Source organism: Microcebus murinus, chromosome 18, assembly GCF_040939455.1.
Source record: "Microcebus murinus isolate Inina chromosome 18, M.murinus_Inina_mat1.0, whole genome shotgun sequence".
NCBI lineage: Eukaryota > Metazoa > Chordata > Mammalia > Primates > Cheirogaleidae > Microcebus > Microcebus murinus.
In genome coordinates, this window is record NC_134121.1 from 22,279,570 (window position 1) to 22,294,483 (window position 14,914).

General features: G+C 46.1%; 1 protein-coding gene across 1 annotated transcript in view; it reads right to left on the bottom strand.

The window, feature by feature from the left end:
• Window positions 1–14,914, bottom strand: part of SUPT6H (SPT6 homolog, histone chaperone and transcription elongation factor) — a 35,744-nt gene that overhangs the window by 5,614 nt on the left and 15,216 nt on the right. Inside the window, exons 12-30 of the mRNA XM_012740579.3 lie at window positions 14,584–14,732; window positions 14,326–14,424; window positions 13,705–13,834; window positions 13,467–13,617; window positions 13,148–13,302; window positions 12,757–12,952; window positions 12,221–12,360; window positions 11,984–12,101; window positions 8,939–9,015; window positions 8,536–8,671; window positions 7,300–7,437; window positions 7,055–7,222; window positions 6,290–6,417; window positions 4,960–5,167; window positions 4,297–4,444; window positions 3,730–3,872; window positions 2,688–2,828; window positions 890–1,085; window positions 254–492 (exon numbers count right to left, since the gene is read on the bottom strand). Coding sequence (XP_012596033.1) covers window positions 254–492; window positions 890–1,085; window positions 2,688–2,828; window positions 3,730–3,872; window positions 4,297–4,444; window positions 4,960–5,167; window positions 6,290–6,417; window positions 7,055–7,222; window positions 7,300–7,437; window positions 8,536–8,671; window positions 8,939–9,015; window positions 11,984–12,101; window positions 12,221–12,360; window positions 12,757–12,952; window positions 13,148–13,302; window positions 13,467–13,617; window positions 13,705–13,834; window positions 14,326–14,424; window positions 14,584–14,732 — 2,860 coding nt within the window. The remainder of the gene's footprint in view (window positions 1–253; window positions 493–889; window positions 1,086–2,687; window positions 2,829–3,729; window positions 3,873–4,296; window positions 4,445–4,959; window positions 5,168–6,289; window positions 6,418–7,054; window positions 7,223–7,299; window positions 7,438–8,535; window positions 8,672–8,938; window positions 9,016–11,983; window positions 12,102–12,220; window positions 12,361–12,756; window positions 12,953–13,147; window positions 13,303–13,466; window positions 13,618–13,704; window positions 13,835–14,325; window positions 14,425–14,583; window positions 14,733–14,914) is intronic.

A 14,914-nucleotide genomic window follows, 5' to 3' on the forward strand; every position in this document is an offset into this window, starting at 1 on the left:
ATGTATTTTCTCTTCTTCCTCCACTGGCACTCTCTAGATAGTCTATTTTAAAATTTGGAGGAAAGGGAAGGAGGGGACAAAATATACAAAACTGCTATCAATGACTCATTCCACACATGATCTGTTTTATTCCTCTGTACAGCTAAAATACATATGACACATACCAATTACTAACGTCAGGTGAAAGGGGCCGGAAAGGGCCTGTTTCTCGAAGCAGGAGTGGGGATGGAGGGGGGCAGGTGCTGGCTCTCACCTCACTGTTGATCCAGAGAGTGGCTCCCAGGCTGAAGGCATTTTCCTTGCCCTCCTCCCGCACATCCACGTGTTGGTAGATGCCATCACTGACTTTCCAGGTCACTGTCAGGTGGTTTTCGCCCTTGCTACTTGGTCGGATGATCACATCACCCTGGTCCATGGTCTCCATCATCTTTTCTGCTTGCTTGAAATTGATATTATGGAACGATGGGTGTGCAATGACTCGCTTGATATATGCTGAAGAAAGCAGAAAAGAAGTACAGAGGAGGTGATGGGGCTGGAAGCTGCAGCAACGGGACAAACCAGGCCTTAATTTCTAACCCAATATGGGAATCTCAGACAATTTCACCCTCTCTGGGCCTCGATTTGCTGAGGTGAAGGACATGTTAACCTGCATTCCTAGAATGCTGAGAGAATGAAGATTTTAAGAGTCACAACGTAGGAGCAAAGAAAATGTGACCCCTGGGTTCCAGTCCTACCCATGACTCTCCTTTATGATGTCTCCAGGCCTCAGCATCTCAGAGCTGAGCGCCCTCATGGGGAGACTGATACACATGCATCCTGTGGCCTGAGTCCTGCACTGGGAGAGTCACCAAGATGCAGGGTAAACAGCGATGGTGGTGGGCACACTCACTGGTCCGCTGCTGCTTCCGCTTCATGTCCTCCTCCTGCTTGTGGTCTGCTGCTTCAGCATCAAAGTCATAGTAGGTGTCTTTGGGCAGCTTCCACTCATTGTTCCTGTCCATGAGATCTGAGGTGCGACAGGTCAGGTCTGCACTGAACTTCTCGATGTCAATCTTCATGATGCGGCAGTGAACAGTCATTCCCACCTAGATCCACAGAACATTTGAGCTGGAAGGGACAAAGATGATCTAGCCCCATGCCCTATTTCTTATATGAGAAAATCAAAAGTCCAGGCAGAAAGGTGTGGGCTGACTTGTCCAAAGCCAGTCAGCTACTGAACGGCGGACTAGTTCGGGCTTGAGTCTGGTCTGCAGACTAGGGGCTGTGCCATGCACCGATGGCTCCCACTCTAGGCAGGAAAACCAAGTGGAGCCTGTTGGGGATCTACCCTGTCACTGGCAGTCTTCCCTCCTCCCTAGAAGTTGCCTGGTTACTGAGCCCAGGGTACAATCAAAGCCCAGCTGTCCTCTTTGAAGAAGCAAAACATTAGCTATTTTCTGTACCTTACCCTTGACTTCTCTCTAAACAGTGGCAAAAGCCAGTCACTCTGCATGGCTCTCCTCATTTTGAAAATTTCCCCAGGTTCATGTATCAGGAATGTCTTTTCCCAGCCCTCCTAAGTTCATAGCTCTTAGGGGGTCACAACACAAGAGAATTTGGCAGATCTGGTAATACCCATGTCACTAATTGGGTGATCCTGGAAAAGAAACTTGAATCTCTCAGAAAAAAGAAGACAATATTTCCTTCCTCATCATGTTGTGAAATTAGAGACAGCATATGTCAATGTCAAGTGTTGCTATCTAGTAGAAAAACTGCAGCTATGGCAGGAGCATACTTTGTCAACGGAAAGGAAGTTTAGAGATTTACTCCCAACCCTTTTATGCAGAGATCATTTGAAGGTTCCTTCTGTGTCATCTGGTTCTGCCTGTAGAACCTAGGGGCTATGCCATACATTCTATTTTTTTTTTTTTTTTTAAAGAGATAGGGTCTCAGGCCGGGTGGATTGCTCGAGGTCAGGAGTTCGAAACCAGCCTGAGCAAGAGTGAGACCTCGTCTCTACTATAAATAGAAAGAAATTAAATGGTCAACTAATATATATATAGAAAAAATTAGCTGGGCATGGTGGCACATGCCTATAGTCCCAGCTACTCGGGAGGCTGAGGCAGTACGATCGCTTGAGCCCAGGAGATTGAGGTTGCTGTAAGCTAGGCTGAAACCATGGCACTCACTCTAGCCTGGGCAACAAAGCGAGACTCTGTCTCAAAAAAAAAAAAAATGAGATAAGGTCTCACTATGTTGCCTCATCCTCCCACCTCAGCCTCCCAAGATGCTGGGATTACAGGCACATGCCACTGCACCCAGCTGTCTGTGCCATACATTCTTTTCCTTCTCCTAGAGCAGTGCCACCTGGCCTTGGGAGAACAGGGAGAGCCTTTCTGTTTCACAGCATGTAACGCTGGGCTCTGCTTCCTGCCCTGGGGACTAAACTGCAGCTTCCCACAGAGGAGGAGAAAGCCCTTTTCCCAAAGGACTGGCAACTTGCTGAAATTTCACAAAGGCAGTGAACAAAAGCTGCTACTCATTAAGATGCTTCTCACCCTAGGTTCTTTCAACTAGTTATAAATCTCTGAAACTCTTTCCCAGCCAGCAGCCACTGGGAACAGAGCCTAACTTCTGGTGGGGACAGTCCAAAGTTAAAGAGAGCCCAATTTGCACAGCTAAAAACCTTAGGAAAGTCATTCATCTACCTTCACTCGTTCCTCTGGCCGCTTTACCACTTTGTCACTGAGGAATTTGGTGGGAATGAAGCCGGTGACGCCGTTGTCTAGCCGTGTTTTAACACCAATGGCCTGGCCTGGGCATGAACCACTGTCAAAATGGTTCCAAACCTTAAGAGTGGACAAGGAAAGAAGCTTGATCATTAAAATTCCATCAATCATACATTCAGAAAAGACCTACCAGGAGTGTTGTGATTTATTTTACCATTGACACCTGGCACCAGTCTGAAAAGACAATGACAGCCAGGACAGAATTTGAACATACATAATATCCCTTGACTCATAACTGAGGTCTGACACCACTGGCCATTAGATGAGTCTTTGTTTATCTAACCTAGATCCCACTAGCTGCAAATGAGGTCCCTTTCATTTTGTTTAGACCTAGTGAGCATAAGTAGTACCTATGTTGGCCTTCTCAGAACACCTCATTACAGTGAAACAGGTACCCCTTGGCTTTCTTATATCCTGGACACATCAAACCAGTTGCTTTTATTGGGTAAAGCTGAGAAACAACTCTTTTATAATCTGCTTAATAACATGTAAAGTAACCCAGAAAAAGTTTTTAAGGTGGCTTTAATGACTTCTGACAGATTATTCTTCTAGATAAAAATATGGGAAAAATTTAAAGTGTGTGGAGAATATAAAAATTGAAGGGAACCTACAGATACCATTTAATAAGCGTGTGTAGGGGACACTGGGCCTACCCTGCAGGTAAGAAACACATGTCCCCATTTCCCTAATCTGGTGGAGCCAGATAGCCAAAGAATGGCACACAGAGTTAAGGACAAGGTGACTGAGCCAGAATAAAAGAAAGCACACAGGTAAGTTCTGAGTAGCAAATGGAGGAACTTCACATTAAACCTGTGTATGTTTTATTCCTCTTCCTTCTTTTTGTTCTTGTTTGGTAAAACTATGACCTAAAATACCTCCATTTCTTATTCCTTGCTAGGGAACTGAGACCATTCAATCAAGGAAATCCACTGACCACAATAGCACTGCAGCACACACATACCTCGCTTAGCTCAGGAAAATTGTCTTGCTGACAGAAGGGGCACTGCCACAGCCCTGTCTCATCGTTGCGGATTGCCTGGTCATAGCTTTCACCCTGTGGACGCCTGTGGGCGATGCCAGTGACATTGCAGATAATGAGCTTTCCTGGAAGAAGAGGAGAGGACAACAGGGAAGAGGAGACGAGAACAGAGATCAGGCTGAGAAAACTGGAGAAGTTTTCTTCTTCCCACCAATGTTTTAGTGACAGAACACCCGATTTCCTTCCCATCCTTAAGAAGGGAGATCTTCCCCTGATTTGATGATAGGGGAAAATGAGGCCTAGAAGAAAAGTGACTCCAAGATCCCACAGCAGGCTGGATGCATATTTGACCTTAAACTAAATTTTGGCTTCCAGTCCAGGGCTCTACAATCTTTTTAAATGTTCCCCTCGGCTTCCCCACCTATAATACAAACATGCCCCATTCTGCTGGAATCACTGCTTGGTTTGAACATATATAGTAAACACATCCCCTACCCCTAGGCATATCAGCTTCCACGAAAAAAAAAAAAAAAAGCCCCTAGAATTTACCAATGTAGAAGGTCTCTGGTGTTTCTTTGGTTAACATATTGAAGATCTCCTCTGTGTTGGGAGAGCGGTAGGCTGTCCGGAGGTCCTTATACCGACAGCTCAGCTCTGCCCGGATGTCGTACAGTGTGATGTGTTTGTCACCATAGCCCTGGGGAAGAAGCCCACCAAAAGCCTTGTAACCACTCCCCAACCTGCGCCACTGGGGCTTCTATGAAAGGAGCAGGCCAGCTGGCTCCTGTCAGGGCCTCTCTTCTCTCCTTTCCCTTCATCATTTACTAAAGGAGGTTTTCAAACTTAGCCATGGAACGCTGTTCTATAATGAAAATGTTTCACATAACCCCAAGGTATCAAACAGATAAATACAAAACTATGGTGTTAGAAAGGAGAAAAGAGGGCCTAGAAGGACACTCTAGTACTGACATCCTCCCAACTCCTGTCTCTGGCAATTATGGTCACAATCTCTGAGACTTTCCCAACTCCTTAACTAGCAGAATGAAAAACTTCCTTAAGGAACCCAGTAGAGTAGGGGTGGGGGGGAAGGGAGGATTAAGCCTGCCACACTAACATTATAAGGGTTTCTGTGGACACTTGCTGCCCAAGCCTCGTCCCAACCAGGCCACTTGGGATGAGTTTTCCTGCCAGGCCTTCCATGCTGTCACTCACCTGCCTCTCTAGTTCTTCTGCAAAGGCATCAAGGTCCAGGTCCTTGAGTCGCTCTGGGTTTTCCAAGATTTCTTCGAGGGCTCCTGCAGGATTGGCATCCTCAGCTGACTCATCGTATTCTAGGGCATCCACTGCCATCTTCCTGGCCCACTCATAGGTCTCAGGGTGAACGCGGGAACCATCAAGGACTTCAATGTATGAGTCAGTGCTGGAGGAACGGCAGAAATGGAGCAGGATATAGAACGAGAAGCTTCTAATAACAACCCAAATATCCACCAATAGGGAACTGGTTAAATAAATTAGGGCACCTCCATACAATGGAATACTATACAGCCATTTACAAGAATGAGGTAGGTCTATGTGTGCTGACATGGAAAGATGGCCACAATATATTGATACGTGAAAAATAATGCACTGCAAAACACTATGAACCATATGATCCCATTTTTGTAGTAAATGGGTAGTTAGTAAATGCATAGCAAAAATAAAATTTAGAAAAACTGTAGTATACATAAATTGTTATGGTAGTTGTCTCTGGGGGGTGGGATTATGGGGGACTTCCACTTTCTGCATAATATTTCTATATGTTGAATTTTATATAATGAAATTATATGCGTCTTGTAATAACATAAAACATGAAAGGGGAAAAGACCTCTGAGAATTTGCTGACAGCTATTTTCCCCCATAAAGCCTTCCCAGGCTGGTCTTGCCCGTGCACTCACATGGACCTATGTTATTCGTGGAGTGTTACAGCAAAGCTGAGTGGAAAATGAAGTTTTAGAACTTGAAGCCTATTTCCCCACTGATTTCCATTACTGAATGAGGAGCTATGTGCCCGTGGAAAAGATCCTCCAAAGACTGAGTTGATAACTTCTGGAGAGGAAGAGGTCAATAGTGAAGTCCAAAGTCCAAGTGAATAGAATTTTCTCTCAATAACATCATCTCAAAACATACCAAATCTCTCTCCCCCTTCTTTATCTCTTCACACCCCCACACTCCTTTTCCACTGCCCCAGCTATTCCCACCCTCATCTGGCCACAACAAACCATAAATACAAAACAAATTTGTGTTCACTAAATAAAATCTTGTGTTTTCTGTCCTTAATGTATAAGCTATGTTGCTTCTTTTTATGTTTCTTTCACATGAAAAAAGCTTCACATAATCGAACCGATCTTTTCCATAGGTCAGGGGCTCTTGACTGAATAAAGGTTCCTTACCCTTTCTTTAAAACATTTCCTAATTTAAATGGCTTGTGGCCCTTTGACAGCCCTGAAACCCCAAACAAAGCCCAAGGGAATTCCTCCTGGCCCATCCAGGCAGAGGGCATCACCTGTCCCCCAAGGAGGCCGTGTCAATCTTGAGGAAGCCAGCACAATTCATGAAGACTTTGGGACCCATGTGGCACATGGTGACCAGCTGGGTCCGGCTCTCGAGTCGGGTGTTGTTCTGCTTCAGGATCTAGGGGACAGGGCTGGAGTGAGCCAGGGCAGAAAACAAGCACTGCCTCCCTTGCCTGCTTTCTGGTCTCTGTTAAACCCTCACAACAGGACTCCTAGGTCCCCACCCAATATCTAACTGAGGACAACATACCATCTACCACTAAAAATTATTTTTTAAATAAACTACACTTATCTAACAAAGACTATCTATTACTAACATATGGCTTAAAAGTTAGTGATAAAATATACACTCAAGCATCCATCACTCATCTTAAGAAAAAGAACATTACAAACACTTCTGAAGATCTCTGATTGCTACCCTCCTCCCCGGAGTTAAATCCTTTTTCTGCTCACTGGAATAACACACTATCCTCAAGTTCGTGTCTAGCAGCCCTTTGCTTTCTCCATGTGCTTTGAATCATGGCTTACAGCTATCTTTTCTATGAGCCATTGGAGTACAGTATTGAAGAGCATAGCTTTGGCCACCCGGGTCTGAAGTTGGACTCTTGACTCTTACTAGCTGAGTGACTTGGGACAAGTCACTTTCCCTCTCTGACTCTGGTCTTCCTGATCTGTCAAATTATATTGACAAAGTATACATTTTCATATTCGATGAAATGGTAACTTATAAAATTTCTGATTCAACCCAATCCTACCTTCAGGAGGTGGGTCCCTTTTCGAGGTCCCAGGCCACAAACATACTGGATCAAGGCCTGGCTGTAAGGGTGGGCAATGGCACGGTTGACATCGACCCCAACCTCATTGACTCGGTTGATAAATTCACAGTACAAGGCATTGAGCAGCTCCTCTTTCACCACATGCTCCTGTTGACATACAGCAGGCGGGGATAAGGTTACTGTGTTTTTCCCCCACCTAGGCCTGCCTGTCAAATTCTACTTACCTGCAAGGGGTGAAACTTGAGACACAGGATGTCTTCATCAGAGCTGCACACCTGGGCAAATTCAATCAGAGGGTCCTGGATGCGCCGAGCCAGGGAGACAGCCTGTCTCAGTACCGGAGGGTAATCCCGGAACTCTGCCTGGAGTCAAACAAGGGTCAGCAGGGCCTTAAAGCACCCCGATATGGTGTTATACACACATATACTCATGTACATATATGTTGACTTTTGTCCACAGTTCCTGGCTCTTAACTCCCACAGCCCTTGTTAGTCTTTTATTATAATGCTGCCTGTGTTAGGCCTCAGGAGACAGAATCTCTGGCCTTTTCCTGCCCTCCTTTCACTTGTCAATGCAGGACTCTAATCTTTCCCACCTTTCTGATTGTGGGTCATTAAACCCTCATTCTAGAGATAGTCCTGCCCCATACCCTGAAGGCTAATCACATTTTGACACAGTTTTCCACAGAAAAACCCAAGAGGTCTGAGTTTAGAGAGTTTGCAGACATGCTTGGAGGTTCCTGGAAGGTACACCCAGGAAAGGGATGGAAGCTCTGTGCCCCTTCCCTCATACCTTACCCTACCCATGTCTTCATCTGTATCCCCTGTAAACATCCTTTATAAAAAACTGGTAAACTTAAGTGTTTCCCGGTAAGCCACTCCAGCAAATTAATTGAACCCAAAGAGGGGGTCATGAGAACTCCAACAAACTGGTCGGTCAGAAGTTCTAGATGCTCAGACTTATGACTGCTGCCTGAAAGGGAGTGGGCAGTTTTGGGGAATGAGCCTCATCCCGTGGGATCCGACACTATCTAGAGGTAGACAGTGTTGGAACTGAATATTAGAGGATACCCAAATGGTATCCGCTACTTGGGTGTGTGGGGAAAACCCCTCACATTTGGTCATGGAAGTCTTCTTCTGTGTTGATGATTGTTGTGTGAGAGCAGAGTAAAATACAGTTTGAGAGTTTTTCCAGAACATCTCAGCTCCACCATCAAGAGGAAATCCAAACCATCCTGGCTTGAAGTCACTTTTTCTGCTCCTCTGGGATCCTTTTTCCTGGGACCAATTTAATTTATGAGACTCCCAATCTGAACTAAGCATAACTGGCAAAATGGAAAACCTCTGGATGGGTAAATACACAGACACAGTCCTGGGATCCTGGACTGTTTCCCTATTAAATCTCTCTGGGATTGACAGCACTTGCCTAGGCAGGTCCTAAGGGTGGGGCTCCAGCATTACCTCTGACTTCTTGCTGTTCATATAGAGAATGGCCAACTCATTGTCAACCAGCTCCACTCCAATAGACGACAGCTGTTGGCCCTGGTCCAGCTCATGCACAATACGCTTCACGTCCTCAATCAACATCTGGGCATCCCTGGTAGGATGAACAGTGCTGATCAAGGAATATGTTTTCTCAGGGATGGACATTCTCATGGCTGGGATGGGGTGGAGAGGTGGGGGAGTAAACGGCTTGGAAGAGAAAGAGAAAGAGAAAGCATTCCAGGGATACCCCCTAAGGAAATCATCAACATTCTACATAGGCACAGGCCTGCTGTTATGGGCACATGCCAGATTCACCACCATGGGATCACTTGGGTTATAGCCTTAAAAATCAGGCCTAGCCTATGCTCTGGTGCCCTACCTGTTCTCTCCTGCAACTGTCACCACATGAGGCTTCTTGTTCAGAAGAAATTTCTTTAAGGTTTCAATGTCTTGAGCCTGGATTGAAAGAAAATTGGAGCTGAATGGCTCTGAGGATAAGGAGATTTTAAGCAGTTCTATCTCCCTAAGTAGCTCAAGGTCTTATAAGTTCAGAAATCAGTAAAAACCAGAAGGGTCTTCAGAGGATATCTGGTCCAAGCTATCACCAGGGATCCATACCCTGACAGAGGCCACCTGCCTCTGCTTAATCATTCCACTGACTAGAATCTCACTCCAGTGGTACTGGTGATATTGGCCAGATCTGAAGGATGAAATAGTTAGGAAACGGATCTCTTTTATTGTGAACCAAAATTTGTATAAATACTTAGCTACTGATCCTAGTTTTTTTTTTTTGAGACAGAGTCTCGCTTTGATGCCCAGGCTAGAGTGAGTGCCATGGTGTCAGCCTAGCTCACAGCAACCTCAAACTCCTGGGGAGCTCAAGCAATCCTGCTGCCTCAGCCTCCCGAGTAGCTGGGACTACAGGCATGAGCCACCATACGCGGCTAATTTTTTCTATATATATTAGTTGGCCAATTAATTTCTTTCTATTTATAGTAGAGACAGGGTCTCGCTCTCGCTCAGGCTGGTTTCGAACTCCTGACCTTGAGCAATCCGCTCGCCTTGGCCTCCCAGGGTGCTAGGATTATAGGCGTGATCACGCAAAAGAACTGGTGCTTGCCCTCTTTTGGGTGAAGGCCCTTTGAAAAGGTCAACATGGCAAGTCTGTCTCCCTAAGTCTTCTTCAGCTTAAAGATACCCAGTCCCTACTACAGTTCCTCGTGACTTAACTTCCACGTCTCCCATACCTGATGTCCTCCTAGAGTTTTTGTGGATGTCTATTTCATTTCTGGTGTACTTTTGCTGAAAATCTGAGCATAACAAAGTGAGGAAGGTAGCGGTATTACAGAAGTGCTGAGCATGGCACATAATCTAAGATTGATTGCCAGCCTTATCTGGGCCCCAGGGAGGTTCTCACAGGTGATGTTCTCCTAAAGGTCCTGGACCTCCATCCATAGTGCTATTACATTCCTCCTTCCTGGAAATGCTGCATATGTTTCCCCTTTTCGGGCTGCTTCTAACTTTAAAATACTCTACTAATTTCCTAAGCAGAAGAATTTAATACCTCCCTGCCATTCCCCTAATCCAGTCAGGTTATATATAGATGGTCTCCTGCATAATTATGTGCCCAGTGGGGTGGGTGCCTAAACAAATCTTTGTCCCTCTTTATATAGGAAGCTCAATGTTAGACAAGATGCATTACATGTTGTCTCACCAGAACACAAAACAGGGAGACTAGTACCTCTGGTTTGAGTATTATAAACCTCTTAATATTTTCTAAGATTGTCATACTTTTGGCTTACACTTAGATTGTGGTCAACTAAACACTCATGGTCTTATTTACACAAACCATTGTCTGATAGTTAGGACTATTCTGATAATCTTGATCTCCATGTCAAGATTTAAAAAAAGTAGTTGTTTTGTTGGTTGGCCATGGTGGCTCATGCCTATAATCCCAGTACTTTGGGAGGCTAAAATGGGAGGATTGCTTGAGCCTAGGAGTCTGACACCAGCCTGGACAATATAGTGAGACCCCACCTCTAAAAAAATGAAATAAATTAGCTGGGTGTGCTGGCATGTGCTTATAGTCCCAGTTACTTAGGAGGATGAGCCTGGAGGATTGCTTGAGCCTGGGAGTTGGAGGTTGCAGTGGGCTACGATAACACAACTACACTCTATCCTGGGTGACAGAGCAAGACACTGCCTCAAAAAAAAAAAAAAAAAAAAAAGTTGTTTGTTAAGAAGTTGGTCTTAAGCCAGGCGCGGTGGCTCATGCCTGTAATCCTAGCACTCCGGGAGGCCGAGGCGGGTAGATTGTTTCAGCTCAGGAGTTCGAGACCAGCCTGAGCAAGCGTGAGACCCCATCTCTACCAAAAATAGAAAGAAATTAGCTGGACAACTAAAAATATATAGAAAAAGTTAGCCAGGTATGGTGGCACATGCCTATAGTCCCAGCTACTCAGGAGGCTGAGGCAGGAGAATCGCTTGAGCCCAGGAAGTTTGAGGTTGCTGTGAGCTAGGCTGATGCCATGGCACTCTAGCCTGGGCAACAGAGTGAGACTCTGTCTCAAAAAAACAAAAAGAAGTTGGTCTTTTGTTCTTTTTAGAATGAATCTCTATCAACAAAATTGAAAGACATCATTAGGATTAAAAAAAAAATACAGAAATATACCACCCAGATGAATTCAAATTCCTCTTTTCTTGGAAAAAGAGACACTGAAAGGCTAAAGCAGGGTAAAGGCTGGCTTTGTGTTTCAGTGGCTTTCAGCTCCTGGAACAGCCTGACCCAGATGCTGGGAAGAACAGAGGCAGTATGGGCAGCCCACAAGGCCAAGGAACTGGCTTCAAGCCAGAAGCAAGTTCTGCACCAGATAACTTGAGTGCCATCTACTGCCCATGGAAGTGAGACTCATCCTTGGGGACAAGAAGCTAGCGACCAGACCAGAGATAATCAGGGTCCTGGATGAGATGCTGCTTAGATCATAAACACTTAACCCCGGCTGGGCATGGTGGCTCACGCCTGTAATCCTAGCACTCTGGAAGGCCAAGGCGGGCGGATTGCTCGAGGTCAGGAGTTTGAAACCAGCCTGAGCAAGAGCGAGACCCCATCTCTACTATAAATAGAAATAAATTAATTGACCAACTAAAAATATATATAGAAAAAATTAGCCGGGCATGGTGGCGCATGCCTGTCGTCCCAGCTACTCGGGAGGCTGAGGTAGTAGGATCGCTTGAGCCCAGGAGATTGAGGTTGCTATGAGCTAGGCTGATGCCACGGCACTCACTCTAGCCTGGGCAACAAAGTGAGATTCTGTCTCAAAAAACACAAAAAAACAAAACAACAACAACAAAAAAACACTTAACCCCACTGAATCCTAAGACATACTCCAGATGTACACTTGGTAACCCTGTCCTAGCCACTTGCCTTCTTTTCCCGCTCTTCCTCTCTCCATGCGGTTCGCCGTTTGGTAAAATGGGGTAGTCGAAGGAAGTCTGTCACTTCTCCTTCACCATTGACCAGGGCACAGAACACAGGGTGATCTCTGTTAGTCGAAGGAAAAAACAGTACAATAATCAGCAATATGAGGCTATGACTAAGAGAAGAATGAAATTAGAAAGACAGCTAAGAGATGGTGCTGGGCAGGCAGGATTAGGCTGTTACCTGGCAGAGGAGAAAGCAATGCCAAGGACGCGAATGCCCTTCCCTTGGTTCTCGTCCATAAAATCATCATCTTCTTCTACCTGCTGATCTGGTCGGTAGGGTGCCACCCTCAACCAGTTGTACAGCTTTCGGCTACAGGCCTGAGGAGGAGACACACCATATACTACACTCATCAGGCTCACCAAGATTGCTCAAGAAACAAGTGCAGGCACACATTTGCAAGGATGTGTATTTGTATGTGCATGTGTTCCTACCTCTTGGCAGGCTTACCCACTAAAAGTATACCTTCATTTTGGAAACAGGAGAGTATACAGAGAACAGAATGTCTGGGTGAGTGGGGGAAAGGAGGGAAGAGGCTCCTAGAGTAGAGAGGTTGTGGTGGAGGTATCCCCTGTGGCCCTGTTGGCACCCCTCTGGATCACGCTTCCCTTGCCCTCAGTGTTTCTCCATTAGCTACGGGACTACTGGGGTTCCTTCACACTCAGTACTAGTTTGCAGAAATCCTACGATTAAAGATCATGCATCTCTGTCCTCACCTTTATGACATATTCCTTGGCTTCAACCAGCAGCTTGTTCTTGAGTTCTTTGGCCATCTGCACATAGAGGAACTGCTGTAAAGCACGTTCGATGGCCATAGTGCGTTGCCGGTTCCACTCCTGCACCTGGTGGCTGAATTCATCTCGGTAGTAAAACTGCTTGATCTCTTCAAAATACGTCTGGTCATTGCCATAACTGAGGAGAGACACAAAGCCGTAGTGTGAGGAATGGAGAAAAGGTGATGCCTAAACGTCTAAATACTGTGAGTGAGCAAGGGACAATGGCTCACTCAATTCTGAAACTGGTTCACATTCCTGAGGGAGCCTTCCCCCCACCAGACTCTTCACCAGGCCTTCCCCAAAGAGCTGCACAGCCCAGGGCTTTGCTTACCCTTCGACTCCCTTCATATCTATGCTGATGTCAATGGTGAGCAGCCCTTCATCTTCAGCCAGGACTATCTTGAGGAAGTGGTCATCTCTTAGTTCTTTCACAGGTTTATTTTTTAAGTACTTGAAGGAATAAGCATAGTGGGCCTCATCCACATCCTGTACACATCAAGAAGGAATCATTAGCCTGTGGATGGCACTGGAGCAAAGACTGCCTCTCTGCTCTCAGGCAGGTGTTTCAGCTGAGCAGAAGGCAAGAAACTCAGTTTAACCAAACACAGAGCTGGGTTACCTCTTGGATCAAAGCCCTTCGCCCAGCTCACCTTTCTACCTTTCTTGGTGGGTGTTATATTTAGCTTGGCTCTCTCTTGGAAGGTTTGCCTCAGCACCTGGCGGACAAGAGGCTCACGGGCAATCTGGAGAGCTACCATGTAGCGGGCACCTTCTAGCACAGCTTCTGGTGTGGGGAACTGGCTGTGGGGAAAATGATGGAGCTGCAGGAGGAGGAGGCATCTCAGTCCTCAGGCCCCTCCTTCTGCCAGCCACCTACTGCATGCCTACCTGCAAACGTAGTCCTTGGCCAGCTCCAGGGGTTCTGCAGGGAACTGTTCTGTCTCGTGCCGCTGGTAGCTGTCCCGAAGGTTCTCTCCAAATTGCTCAGGAGTAAGCCCAAACTTTTTGGCCAGGCCATCTAAAGCCAATAGGGGAGTGAAAGGTAAGGCAGTAGCTGGGCTGATAAACCTCTTGGCTTCAGAATCTAGAGTAGCAATTCTGGGCACTGGACTTTAAAAGGGCCGTGAATGAGCAGGACCAGGTGGTCAAAGAACAAAACAACTGAGTTTAAGCACCGGATAGGCTACTATAAGGTAAAAGAAATAGAGAGGATGGACTCTCTCCTTCCAATCCCGAGTTTCCCATTTCTTCAGGAAATTAGGGAGAGGCTGAACCTTACTATGGGGCAGGGCTAGGGTGAGGGGAACAGTGTTTATGAGGACCAGGTAGTAGGCTGGTTCAGGACTGGATTGGTGATTGACACAGAGGCCTGTTCCTCTTTCTTTTTTCACTTTTTTCCCCTGAATACATTCAGCACAGACCGTTCCTCTTTCTACCCAGTAGTCTTCTTCCTAGATAGCTCCCTTTGCTGAAGGCTAGAATGCCCGGGTCCCAAGAAGCTAGCTTTACCTAGCCCAGCACTCTGACAGATGGTGTACATGTCTCGGCGGGAGGCCTGCTTGAGCTCAGGTCCCCTCTGCTCCTCATCTTCTGCTTCCTCACCTTCACCTGGGAAGAAAACGTGAGGAGAGTTAGGGCTCTAGTTTCCAGTCACTCCCAAGGATCTGACACATGTTGGGGGATAAGCCCCAAAGAGTACCAAGTCAAAGGCCTCTTTAGGGATGCCATGGGCACCAAGCCTCCTGGGTTTTCTTTTCTATCACTCACCTTCTTCATCGCCCTCTTCCCTTACACGCTTCAACTTCTTGCGGCTGGCCTTGGCAGCATTCTGCATCTTGGGGATGTCACGACCATAATAAAGAAGAAAATGGTTGTAGACATCTTTCAGCTCATCCATTGACTGTACATCCTTGAGCCTGAAGGGAAGGGTAAGTTAGCACTGGGCAGGGGTAACCACAATTTTGCTACAGGAGATCCAATTCCCAGGAGGCAAGATCCCAATTAGGATGGATGCCTGTGTTTTCCAACTGCTAAAGGTACACAACAGCCCCAGAACATAACTTAACTGCAAACAAGGTATCTTAAAGAAGGAATATGT